The following is a 14,607-nucleotide window of genomic DNA, read 5'->3' as shown; positions in this document are numbered from 1 at the left end:
CATCCTGAAACCCATCTAAGCTAGTAAATGACAGCAAAGCAGAGATGCCATCTTTCTAGTGCTCCTTGCTGAGATAGAAGTATCATACAGTGCTAGATGCCAACAGAGCAAATAATTACACTGAGTGTTCTTTCCACTGCCAATGAATCGAAAAGTGGAATTTGTTGTGGATGTACCTGAATGCCTGGGACATCAGCTGTCCTATGATAAGTCATTATATTTGCTGAGTATCTACTATCTGCCAGACACTGAATCTACAGAGGATTCAAATTGAAATAAGAAATTATTGTTCTCCAGGTGCTTACAGCCACTAGTAAGAATCATAGTACATGCTCACTGAGGACAAAATGTCAGGTAAAATAAACTCCATGAAGACGAACATAGTGCTAGAAAAACCCAAAGAAAGGAATGATTAGTACAGGCTGGCTTGGGGATGCCCATAGGGTAGGATGAGGGTAAGGACAGGACAGTTCTCTATCTTAGAATTTCTAGGAGATGAAAAATGGAAGCCCTTCAAAATATGTTCAGAGAGAGAGAGAAATGAAGAAAAACCCAGATGGTATCATCAGAATAAAAAGGCAGAGCAAAATGGTATACCTCGAACATTGTGCAGGTTCATCATTTCACAAAACACATACAGACCAGCAATTCAGTCATCAAGATTTATTCATTCTTGGAGATAATGAAGGCTTTAGTATCATCCCAAATAAACGTCTATCTCTACAGTCAATTTTGATCTCCTCCCAAAAGAAAGCAATGCTAATGCATTAATTTAAAGAAGTAAAGCTCCACTTTGATAGACTTTTCTTTAGCAACCTATCATTTCTATGATTTTAGAAAAAAACTCACCAATGAAAAAAATTAAGCTTTTCAGGTCTGTTGCTTTAAAGAAAAGTCAATATTTGTGAAAATTTTCAGAGTAGGTAACTAAAAAATGAAAAGTTAATATGTCTGCATCATTTAAGTCTCCCAAGACAAATTTGCAAGATTGCCTCTATCACTATTTTATTCATTCACTAAGAGTCCAGATGACACAATTTGCTGGGTATTGACATTATGATAATAAAGAAGTTAGTAAAGAAAGTCAAAATGTGATTTATTTAAGGAAAAAAAATATCAATGTGTAATGATCTTAAGTTCCAATGATATTATATGAAAAGAGCAATTAACATGCATTCATCACCCTAGAAGATTTCAATTTCATATGTTTAGTTACTTGTGAGGAATGAAAGATAGGACACATTAAAGAGTGTTAAAATCTATAAGGCACCTTGAGAATGTGGGAAATGATCATCAATTAATGAATGTAATAGGTATTTAACAAATACCTTTTAAGGAGATACTAAAAAAACCTTGTGCCAGATGCTACAGAGCCTCCAGCACAGGTAATTACTCCTGGTCTTGCAACAGATTAACTATATAGGAGGAAAGAGAACGTATAAACCGGGGCCTAATCCAGTCCTCTGAAGGTGGTAATAAAAGTAATAATATTATTGGTATTAACTACAGTAATTTTTCCATTTATTGCTCATTTCCTGTGTGCCACACACAGATATATTGAATTTACCAGTAACATCAACATCAAAAAATAAGAATAAACCCCAAGTATCCCATTTTTTCTTGTTCATCTCTTGTGCATGCATTATCTATATTTATCTAACCCTTTCGAACTGTTTACATTTTTAACACATGACCAGTAACAACTTCTACCTTTCATTACCTAGGCTTCCTTTTCAATCAATCAAATTTTCAATCGAATTTTTCAAACTGTTAAATCTGCCTTGAAGTTAGATTTAAAAATGGCATGAAATATCTCTAATTCTGAGGAGCTCATATTCATACGGTTCTAAATATGGGTAGGATAGTTTCCTATTTCTGTCCAATTTCCTCCTATGTTATACTCAACACCTTATTCAAGACCTCAGTGGGGTCTTGATCACAGGAGCACAACGGAGCAGCAACTTTAGGGACTAGGCTATTGGTGACCCTCTAGTTCCTTTCATGGGTCTTAAATATTAGTGCTGAAGCTGCCCCAGACTTGTCTTTGCATTATTTTTTATAAATGTATTATTTTCTATTTGGCTCATTTTTCTCTCTCTTGATAACTTTCCAGAAAGTTCTTCACATATCCTGGTGTTCTCATCTCTGATTTTTTTTTTCTTTTATGGTTTGGGTTTTTACTTTTTGGAACAATTTGGCATCATCTGTAAATCTGAAGAGTCCAGACGCCTAAAGATAATATTTAAATTCTAAGATAAAATTCAACACCAGATGGGATTCCCCAGACTTACAGACAGTTGTTTGTTTATGACTGCACTCTGTTTTCTGCCTTTTATCAATATATTGTTCCTTAACAATGCCATCAACACTGCCATGTACAGTTCTTCTTTGTAAAAATGTAGTAGTGGTTTCTGGAAATTCTAAAAAAAGTACATCAATTGTCCCTTTTCCCCAAGTCCAAAAAATAAGCTACAATATTAGTGAGCCTCAGTATTTCTCTATAGCACCTTGGCTACATGTTTGTGCATTCACCCTGTGTTTATCTATGAACCCTGTCAGATTCCCAGGTAGGAATGAGAGAACTAGAAGTTCATCATAGTTCTTAGAGTCTTTTCCAGAGAGCTCCTTAAGGATAGAAATCTGCTATTCTGTAGGCACAATGATTTTTGTCAAGTAAATTACATATTTTGGCTACTGATAATGATTTACTCTTGAGCTGTGTTCATAATCTTAAGTAAAAAGGTCCATCTCCAGAGGTTTATTTACAGCTGTTGTTCATACAACAATAAAATGATTCAGCTGTGTTGGAAAGAGTTTTTGCTCTAGCAAGCACATATAGGGAGAAGCCATGTTCTGAGTAAAAGATAAGGTAAAAGAACTACTCCAGAAAACCAACACAGTTGGTAGTCAGAGAGGACTCTTATCTGTAGAATTTTGACAGACATATTTATGTATTTGAACAGACTTTCCCTCTCTGGAATGAAGTTATTTGGAGGACAAAATCCAATCCAATCCCAATAATATTCACTTAAAATACAAAATAGCAAATTCAGATGTCCAAAAAGCACTCCAGAGAAACAGCACCACCATCTACAGTTACCCTGAAAGAGAAAAATAGTTCCTGGGTCTAATTTGTGTGGCTACAAAGAAAACTAAAGGTGAAATCAAAGCATTAAGGTATTCCTGAATTTTTACCATTTCTTCTAATATTCTGGTGAAAACAAGAGCTTGCTTTTTATCTTGGTCAAATCAAGTTGATTCAGCCACATTTTAAAATAAGTCATTTATCTACAAATACAGTGAAAGCCCAATACATAGCTAACCTTATAATTTTCCCAGTAGTATTTAGCTATAGAAAAAGAATTATCTAGAACAAATGTCAGAGAGTCCAAGTAGCTGAGATTAGAATTCTTTACTATTTCTAATCACTTCATGGTGCTATTTTACAATAAGAGTGACAACCAAGATGGGTTGAAGAATCTTTCACAGCAAAGATAATTTGAATACCTGTTTGATTATGTGACAGTTCAGCTTCCCCTCTGTTCCTCAGTTTGGCTGATTGTGTAGTTACCATGTGCCAGTTGTTTTGTGACTTTGTCAGAGAGGTATGTCAAGAAGATGACAAAGAAAGGACTGGCTTTTTGCAAATGTTTATGTTTCTTGCAAATCTAGTTAACATTTTTTGTTTTCTCCAAGAATTTATTTTTTCAGAATTGAACTTTAAGAACTTCCAATATTTTTAGATATTTTTTCTTTCTTATTTATTGCTTATAAATTTCCTCTTTGGATTCTTGAATTACCAATGGGATATTCTAAAAGCAAAATATTACAAGCATGATTCATGCCAAAATATTTTACAATTGTTTTAAAAGCAATCTAGTTCTCTCTGAATTTCTGTAGAACCCATGCTAGCCATTCCAATGACAGATGAAAAATATTTCACAGTAAGATGTCAGTTTCAGAAAAGAGCATCTTAGACTCTTAGAAATATCTTAGAATTTCTTAAACAGTCTTACAGTCTCCAGAGAAAAATATTCCATAATATTTATTTCTATTTTTATTGTCCTTAATTTAACTCCAGATGTAATCAGGTTTAAGTCATAAGGCACCCTGAAAGCTGTTCTCAAAAACTTTTAGATGCAAAATATGCACTTATTAAACTTGCATTCAGCCAGTCCATATCACCAAGCTTTCTCCTTTTCTTTCTTACTGGTGCAGCTACCCACAAGATAAGTTTAAGCCTATACAGATCATTTCTCCATGACACTAATAAACATTCATACAACCTTTGGAAGAATAAAAGATAAGAGGCATGACATATTCAAATTATTTCATTTAAAAGCAACTTAATTTTTAAGCTCATACATACTACTCAGTTTCATATACATGCCTGAAAAGAACAGGGCATCACAGAGAACTGTATACCCTGTTAGAGGACCAAAATAATAATAAAATATGAATAATGATTCCTTATCCAGTAATATGAAATATAATAATTCCTATTTCCATGCAATTGGAGTAGCTCAGCATGTTACTGGTTAGGGCTTCCTTTGTTATTAAACTTGCTGAGGGTAAGAATAGAACACAGAGGGAAAAAATGGCCTGAGTGGATTCTAGAGAATTAAAGGTGCTTTCTTGAGCCTAAGACTTGAGGCTAAAGTCTCAATAGAGTACTATTTAGCCCTAAAAAAGAAGGAAATCCTGCCTTTTGTGACAACATGGGTGAATCTGGAGGACATTATGCCAACTAAAATAGGCCAGACACAGAAGGACAAATACTGCATGACACCACATATATGAGGAATATAAAACAGTCAAAGTCATAAAAGCAGAGAGTAGAATAGTGGTTGCCAAGGGCTGGGAGATGGGGAAGTGGGGATATATTAGTCAAAGGGTACAACTTTCAGTTACACAAGATGTAAAAGTTATAGAGATCTCCTGTACAGCATAGTGCCTATAGAAGGCAGAAGCAAATTTTATGGGATGATGGATATGCTTATGGCATGGATAGTGGTGATGGTTTCACCTGTTCATACTAATCTCCAAACTCGTCAAGTTGAATACATTAAATGTAAATAGGTTTTTATTTTAATCGTACCTCAATAAAGTAGTTAGAAAAAAAGACTTGAGGCTAGCCAAACCCACACATCATAAGGACCCTTAAATAACTCTACTGACTATAAATTTTGCTCTTGCCAATTGGTGGCAAGCCATTTTTATGAGAGCATGTTAAAAGTGATCAATTCAGATGAAGAATGGAAATAAGTTGCAAAAGAACAGTAACAAAAAGATGCAACTCCTTAAGTATCAATGTGCTTGTGATGGAGAATGTCCTCAAGCTATTAAGACAAAAGACAGAAATATATGAAATGCAGGAATGGCTGACTTACAACCCCCAATTTATTTCTGACCATTTTAATGAAAATCTACACCATATATAAAGAACTGAGAAGAGCGTTCAGTTTTATTTCCTGCGGTGGCTTATCTGGAAACACAGTAACTTCCCAGTCAATCCACTGAAGAAAATTAAACTCATACAATGGGTAAAGGCTTATTTCACCATGATCTAGAATAAGTGAAATACTGAATGTCCAGAATATGAAAACATTCAAATGCCCACCACTGATTTCATTTCTTGAACTTCAGGGGGTCCAGTCATATAACACCAATGGAACTGCCTAAGCTATCTCACAAGTTGAGAAGGCAATTCTGGGGAAAAACAATGTTGTGATTGGACATTGTCCTATCCAAGGACATCTCCTATCCCATAGTTCAAGAGATCAACATGGAGTGTTCATCCAAAGATTTTTCATCTGATGTTGGGACCATGGAAACCAGGAGGCTGAAATTAACAATTCCAAAACCAAAATAATTAGAGAAGTCTTGGATGTTTAGCTGGAAGAAAGCATTTATCAGGAGGTGGGGAAAAATAAACAAACAAAAAATCTCCAAAGCCCAAACCACTGTTAGTTATATTATCTATGTAATAGCCATGATTCTGGGTTTGGATCTCAGATGTTGTGAGAGGATGGACTTGCATCATCATGTTCTCAATACAGCTGTTTTCCCCTGAGGTAGATGTGAACATTACTTGGCCACCATGACATGTGTATTATATACGGGTGCTGCCTGGTAGAGCTGGAGAGTTTCCATCCCTCCACGTAACTGTTAACATCCCTCAATCTTAGAGGTTGAAGAGGCTCTTGGCTTGGAGTAAAGGAACTAGAAGGAACTAGATTCTTCTTTATAATCCCTTCTGCCTCCCACAAGTAAAACAAACAAATCAAAACAAAACCAAAACAAGAAAAAAACATTAGACAAACTGGGGTGGGCTTGACTGAGGCCAGATTGCAGAAAAAATAATCAGGGCCTTTGAAGGGAAACAGAAAGCTCTGCACAAACACGTTGGCCACTGCATCCAGTAGAAAATGAGTGCTGGCCTGGAACCCAGTCTGGCCCTGCTGCCCTACTTAAGGCAGTACCTCTTAAACTTTAGAGTTAAAATTGTGATTCAGATTTAGTAGGTCTGGAGTGGGCCCAGATGCTGTATTTCTAATAAATTCCCAGGTGATGCCGATATTATTGGTTCATGGACCATGCTTTGTTTGTCAAGGCTTTAGGGAGCATAAATGTGTAACCTGAATGAGCTAGATCAACAGTATTTAAGACAGTTTTTCCCTTGTGGAATGGTCCATAACAAAATAGACTCCTTTCCCCAACAATCACACTACCTTCCTCTCACATATTACATCACTCATCACAGTTGGTTTCTGACTGAAGTAAGGGCCTAAAGTTAGTAGATCCCTTGTTTCATTATCAGCTCTGAAGTAGAACATGAAAAAGAGAAAGAAGAAGCAGAAAGAGGCAGGAAAGTAAGCAGTGGGTAGCAAGTCAGGCCACAAAAGAACACAGGGATTAATCCCAAATCACCATAAGAAATAGCAGGAGAAGAAAATTACTAAAAAAGACCAAAAACTGCTAGTAAAGTAGATGGAGATTCAGACCATTATAATTTGGGGATATTAATACAAAGAGGTTGGTAAAATACTAGACATAATACTAGACATACAAATTAAATCTACAGCAAAGCATCTAATTGAAGCTGTGAGGCAGAGAGCTCCTAAAAGTTTCTAGGAAACACTGAATGATAATTAGAAACTACAGTAATATGAAAATTGTCATTGATATTCTCTTTATTTCACAGCTAACATTGTTGGTTTATGTTAATGAACATTAAAATAACAGGCACTTCATGGTTCAATCTCATTCTTACTTTTTAATTAAGACCTTAATATTGTCAATCAAGAGTTCTTCCAATACAATGCTATATTGGAATTGTATTGGAATTGTATTGGAGGTGTTATTACTTGAAGAACTCAACCAAAATTTTAGATTTACCATTAGAGCAGGTAACTCTAACTTGAAGCTCAGCTTAAACTGATGGGCAATCCTTTTGCGTTCAGCCATTAAATTACTGAATTAAAATGCCTCTGGATGGGCTATGCACTATTTAATTGACCACAGCTCCCAGTTCAGATGGGCAACTTAGTGAATTTATTTGCCTGGATTGTGAATGCATTTCAGTTTACAACCCCAGTATTGAAGTATTTTAAAGAGATAAGTTCTCTTTTTCATTGGTTGACAAAATACAAGTAGTTTTCATACTTGTGTTTAGAGGTAAAGTTAACTCTCTGAGTTATTGATGGCAAGGAACTTAATACTTACTCAAGGATATAGGACATATAAAAAAATAACTATAAGGCAAGGTGGGGCATAATAACTACTAACAGGGAGGCAAAACAACAATAACAACAAGTCTTTTGAGAGAACATAGAACAAAACTCAGGATAGTTTTCTCCAAAGAGCTCTCTGAGCTAGCTGCTGAAGAATGGACAGAATTTAACGGTCAGAACGACCTCAAAGTCTGGAAGCAGAATAGTGAGGAAGGAAGAGATAAAGTCCCAGATATGGGAAAATATAGGGCATCATCAAGGAAGAACAAGAAACTGGAACAAAGTGGGACTGAAAGGCAGTAACAGGAAAAAGAGAATACGTTTTATTAGAGTAAAATGTCATGCTACTGCAGCTCTTATCTGCTCCATTGCTTTCTCTCTTTCATCTGAGAACAATCCAGCTATTAAACATCAATATCTGGGCCTACTTATTTGTGTTCTGGTCTTAATTATTACCATCGTACCAAGGCTGAAGGATTCCTGATCATTGGTCTTCTTTTGATCCTTGTTCACAAGAAAGCATCACACAACTCTTGTTCATGAATTCCATCAAGCACCCTCCCCTCCACATGCTCAGCACCAGCCTCCTTACTCTCCTTACTGGCTGTGAAGGCTTTGGTCTTTCTGATTCTGTCTCTTCTCTAAGCCATGCCATCCAAGGACAGAGCACACCTGAGTCCCCAGAGCTTGGCCATTCACTGTCTCATGGAGCCAGAGCACCTATTTCTAACTTATTATTATCCATTTTCTCTAGGGCTCCTCTAGTTACTTTCAACCAAATCTGTGGGGTTTCCCTATTTCTAATAATAATTCCTATATCTCACAATCACCCAATTAAAAAACAAAAACCATTGGGTCATGTCATCTTATATCCTATATACCTAGCTATTCACCAAATCCCCATGCTTTTTCCTCTTTATTCCTCCACTCCCTGGCTATCAGATCCTTAGCATTCAAACTATTCCTACAAGAGCCTTATACCTATCACAGTGACAAGGACCCTTACTGAATACCAATTCACGCCAAGCACTTTCATAATAACATTCTCTGCAAAAATTGTAGGTGTCTCCATATTTTGTTATATCAGAATTAGATTTTTTGGTTGGCTTTCAAAGACCCTAGACCCTCATTATTTGACCCAACTCTATTGGTTCCCGTCTATCCACCCTGTTCTCAGCAGTTTGGTCACTCCCAGTTTTGCATGCAGAATTGGTTGAGGTAGTGGTCTTGAGGCTGATATAATTCCTCATTTTTCAAACTCAGCTTATCATTGCTCTTCAGGAACCCTTTCTTGCCTCTTCATTGATTTTTGTCACTTTCCTAACTTTTGTATATAATCTACAGCACACTGTTTCATACATCTATATTTTAATCTTTTCTTTTTTTTCTGTTATTTCACGTTTGTTCATTATGTCTTTGCAACTACTTTTGGGTAAGGTCATGATTTTTTCTTTTTTTTGCTGTTTTGATTTGTTTTACTATCAAGTCAAGTATCCAACATGATGTTGAACATGACACGAATTTTTATAAGTAATTATTGAATAATGAGTTAGAGGCAGTGTCAATAGTAAATGGCTAGAATAGATTTTAAATAGTTATATGAAAAGTGCTGGAGAAAATAGTGTTACACTGAATGCAAACTTACCAGAGAAGACGCTAGGTATCTTGGAAAGAAAGCTTTTGACGGTACGAATAGGAATTCCATTTTTTTCATCTTGCATGCGTGCTATGACGTCTTCCATCTAAATAACAATAATAAAGTAATTAAAATGTTTTAAAAGTTGAACTTTTTGAGAAAAATCAGTCCTCATAAGAATTTTGTATACCTGTTTTTCATAACTAAGAATAATGCCATATTCTTGTCTTTCTATACTTTGTCACATTAATATTTTCAGTTTGGTTAAAAGACGATTGAGAAAACAGAAAGAAAGGTGGCTATTTCAGAGTTCATTAAGCTTAAGAAGAATTTTGTGCTTGGAATATTGCCTCTCTCCTGGTTTCACATTCTTTGGTTATAAATGATCAGAAAACATTGTGATAACACGATCCACATTTCATTAATGCTATCTCTACTGAAGTCAGTGCAAAAGAAAATAGAAGACTTAAAAGCATCAGTTTTGATTTCCTCTTCAAACAAGAGAGTTTATATGATTTGGTTTAACATAAACTTCCACAACCTGACAAGAAATACAGGACTGGCTGCCAGCAACTTCTTCTTCTCTTGCCCAGGCATTTACTAAACTGACATATGAAATCTACATGCATGCACACACATGTACAAAAGTAATAAAATGAATGTCACACCATAGCCTTTTGCTAATTTAGTATCTTCCAATGTATGTATCTTTCTTTCAATCTGATTAGTACATTCTCTTTTGTTTTTGAAAATTTTTCAGTTTTAAATGGCTTTGCTTTACCAAGTCTAATGTGGAACTTAGCTCTGAATAATATTCATTCAAATCACAGCTTCAGACTTTTGTTGTGCTTCTAAGCCTGTGGCACATATATACACACAAATTACACAACTTGTATTGATAGTATGAAACTCAGAATCTATCATTTACTCATCTCACAAGCAGTTACTTGTGACTGATTCTAGACCAGACTTACAGAGGGCACTATGGATGTGAATATGAATATAATACACTTGCTGCCTTCAAAAATTCAGTCAATATTGAAAACAATGGGTGAGTAGTGAAATTTGAGTGAGGTTTGTAGTTTAGTTAATAGTGTAGTACCAATATCAATTTCCCATTTTTGAAAATTATGTTATCATTATATAAGATGATGAAATTAGAGGAAGCTGAATAAAGGGCATACAGACACTTCTCTGTATGACTGTTGTATCTTTTCTGTAAATCTGAAATTATTTCAAAATAAAAAGGTAAAAAAATCACAGTCTAAATGTTGCATAAAGTAATCATCAATCAACACAGCTTCAGAACAGTTTTCAATGAAGAGATCTTATTTGCCTGGATAAGTATTTTCAGATTTATTAACATGAGAAACTAAGATGTGGGAAAATGGGTTTCAGATCTTCTCATCATTCATGACACTTTGAGCAAGCTAAGCAACTTCTCTAAGGTTTCGTTTCCTCAAGTGTAAAATGTATATAATAATATTTATAACAACTATTCCACAACCTTTGTAGGGTAGGGTTGGGGTGGGAGGAGTACAGTATTTTATTAAATAATACAGCATATATAAAACACCACACACAGACAATAAATATTGGACTTCAGATGTCTACACACACTACACCCCTGATACTTTGAGCTGCATATTCTCCACTCCTCATGTTCCTTTTTCATGTGGAGGGAGCACCATTAGCCTAATTCTCCTGCCTCTCTCTGTTCCCTAACTCACTCCACTCTGGGGAGCTGGGCTGACTTATCAGGTAGGTATAAGAGTTGGGAATGAGAAATTGGCCTACAGAGCCCATCCCTTTCCTGTAGGGAAGCCCATATCCAAATCTGCTGATGTGGAGAGGCCTATCCCCAGTGGGTGAGTAGTCTGTTAAGGACTGGGTTTTAGGATTAAGTCTCCTGTGTTCACAAACACTCTTCAATATAATAGCTTTGTCAGCGATCAAGGTGATACCATGACCTCTAACTGCTTTACTCTTTGGTTGTGATATTCAGTGAGTTCAGAATTCAGCTAGGAAAGGAAGTCTGTTTATTTTTAATCAGACCCCCCCAAAGACCACAACAATATTCAGTTCTTTACATGTAATAAAATATTTCATCCAATTATAGAAACATGAAAAAATATACACTTTTATGGCTTTACTTTGTTGTTGCTTGTCCTTCATTTACCTGATACAATGCTGAGAAATGAGGAATAAGCTGCTTTGCCTTGCCTAGTATCAGCCTGTAAACCCTTTTATCATCAGCTTAATGGTTTAAACTAGGCCAGCTTAGATGGGCATGGAAACCTCTCTGACTCCCACTTTAATCACCTAAGCTCCCTGGATATGACAATCACCACTTCTGGTTGGGTGCTGAATTAAGGTCCATCTCTCAGTTCGCTGGATCCCAAAGTAGCAAGGTTAGGAATCTGGGAATTAAAAGTGACCTCTGTGGTTGTATTTTAAAATCTTCAATGTTTCTGAGCCATAAGTTCCACAGAAGAAAAAAATTTTAAACTCCATGTAAAAATAGGATTTGTGTTCTAGATTGAAAATGTGATCATCAAAATGTATTCAGCTGTTTTTATCTTAATTCAGATATGATTTACACATGAACCTTATCATGACATAGAATAAGCAAACAAACAAAACAACAAAACAAAACAAAAACAAAGACCCAATACAATCTAGTTTTTAAAAGCTAAAATCAGTCACAAAGGCCACATATAAAAAACACATTATTCTAAGCTCATTTAAGCATTAGTTAGTTGTAACATTCATTAAGCAGAGACTATTTTTATAATAAGCAGGTTTTAACATGCGTGATCATCTGCTTTCTGACTATAAGCAATAGAAAATGGATGAGGAGAATGCTAAAAGCAGACAAACTAAAAAGCAAGCTACACAGCAAGATACTAAAAAAGTAACTCTAATAAATATTAAAACTCTTTAGGACAATTTAATTTAAGGCCAAAAGACTCAGATATCACGAGCATCCCAAAAGAAGATTACCTATCTATCTATCTATCTATCTTCATAAGGATGATATTGAGTTATACAGGGTCAGAATGTGTTTTCACACTCATGAGTGTGTTTCTGAAGGTGAGGAGATTTGAGCGTGGGATAACATAACAGTGGACTATGGGCAGTAAAACGGGGCATGTCTTTGGTCACGGAGGCTCTCTCTCAGTCTTATTTAATTAACCCTTAAAATAAAAAGTTAGAAGCAGGTGATTTGTAAGATTTCTTCTAGCTACAAAATTACTTAAGTCTGGAAATAATCATCAGTGTTCGGAACTGGGTAAGTTTTCTTACTTAAGTCAAAGAGTCAAATCTCAATCAAAAACCGATGAGCTGATTAAATTGACCAGACCTTTTACAAATGCATTTGCTTCCAGCTGTCAACACATTTCAGTTTCAATCCAAACAGCAGAGTGATTATGAACATGCACTTAGGACTGTCAGATCTAAGTTTGATCCTGGCTGTGCTACCTGCAAGCTGTATGAACAGGTAAGTTACATTGTTACTCTAAGACTTAGTTTTCTCATTTTTTAATGGAAAAAAAGATAATAGTATACATATTATCAGGGGTGAAGATTAATGAAACAATACTACTTAAACGTTTATCATAATGCTGCCATGAGACACCATGGAGGCTTGTTAATGCTCAAACATCCATTTCTTATTTTTTAGAGATTTACAGTTTGGAGGTCTACAAATCACCATTTCACAAGCCAGACATGAATACTATAGGATGGCAGGCAATACGTAGGAGAACTAGTTACTCAATCAAAAGTCAGTACTGACTGCCTAAAAAGTGTGGCCAAGATGGAGGAGTAGGAAGACCCTGAGCCCACCTCTTCCAATGGGCACACCAAAATTACAACTATTTACAGAGCAGCTATTGATGAGAACAATCTGAAGACTAGCAGAAAAGATCTTCCACAACTATAGATATAAAGAAGGAATCACAGTGAGAATGGTAGGAGAGGCGGAGATGTAGTATAGTAAAGACCCATACTCTCAGGTAAGCAACAAAAACTCCCAAGGAAGAGAACCTCAAATGAGAGGATACTTAAAATTGCACAGGTTCTCCTCAAGAAGCTAGGGGTCCAAGCCCCACATCAGGCTCCCTGGCCGGGGGTCCTGCACCAGGAAGATGAGATCCCAGAATTCATCTTTGAAGGCCACTGGGGCTTATTTTCAGGAGAGCCAAAGGGCTGTGGGAAATACAGACTCCACTCTTAAAGGTCACACACAAAATCTCACATGCTCTGAGACTCAGAGCAGAAGCAGTAATTTGAAAGTAGCCTGGGTCAGACCAACTTGCTGATCTTAGAGAGCCTCCCAGAGAGGCAGGAGGAAAGTAGGACTCATCCTGGGGAAACAGACACCAGCGGCAGCTATTTTGGGGAACTTGTTCTACCACAAGGACACTGGAGCTGGCAAGTGCCATTTTGTGGAGTCCTCCCTCTAGCTTATTAGCACCAGGACCAGACCCTCCAGCCAGCTGGTCGGCACTAGTCCTGGGACTGCCCCAGCCCAGCAGGGGACACAGCATCACCCACCAGAAGGCAGGCAGCAGCCATAGGCCCCCATGAACAACCCCTGCAGACCCAGGAACTGGCCTCACTCCTGAGGAGGCTCAATACTTGGCCCTGCCCACCAGTAGACTGGGCACTAGCCCCAGGAGCTGACCTTACCCACCAGTGAGACAGCACCAATCTCTAGACACCCTGGGCCCCAGCCCAGCCCCAAGTGAACACCAACTCCAAGACACAATGGGCCATGCAGCCAGCAGTCCAGGGATCTGGCCCCAACCCCAGGGGCCAACAGCAACCTGACTCCCAGGACCACAAAGTCAGACACCTCATAACCTGGCCCCACCCAGAAGCAGTTGACAGTCTCTGGGCTATGCAGGGCCTGGCAACCAACTAGCCTGGAGCCAGTCACGCTTACAAGTATGCCCACACTAGTTGGCCCTGCCACAACAGAAGGGCCCATGAAGCCCACATACAAGGCACTTCTAGAGCATACAGTTCTGGTGAACAAAGTAGAGTGTGCTGCTGGACCCCATATGACATCTCAAGCATAAGGCCACATTTCCAAGATTGAGAAATGTAACTGACCTTCCTAATACACAGAAATAAAAACTGGGGGTCAGGCAAAATGAAATGACAGAAGAATATTTTTGAAACAAAAAAACAACATAAAGCCCAGAAAGAGAGTTAAGCAAAGTGGAGATA

At 37.1% G+C, this 14,607-nt stretch overlaps 1 protein-coding gene across 1 annotated transcript in view; it reads right to left on the bottom strand.

Annotated features, from left to right (window-relative positions):
- The window catches only part of RGS7 (regulator of G protein signaling 7), a 614,965-nt gene that overhangs the window by 296,570 nt on the left and 303,788 nt on the right, over window positions 1-14,607 (bottom strand). The window contains exon 4 of the mRNA XM_060088393.1: window positions 9,379-9,475. Within this exon, the coding sequence (XP_059944376.1) occupies window positions 9,379-9,475 (97 nt within the window). The remainder of the gene's footprint in view (window positions 1-9,378; window positions 9,476-14,607) is intronic.

The sequence above is a fragment of the Mesoplodon densirostris genome, chromosome 2, assembly GCF_025265405.1.
Source record: "Mesoplodon densirostris isolate mMesDen1 chromosome 2, mMesDen1 primary haplotype, whole genome shotgun sequence".
Lineage (NCBI taxonomy): Eukaryota > Metazoa > Chordata > Mammalia > Artiodactyla > Ziphiidae > Mesoplodon > Mesoplodon densirostris.
This window is presented reverse-complemented; position numbering and strand designations above follow the sequence as displayed.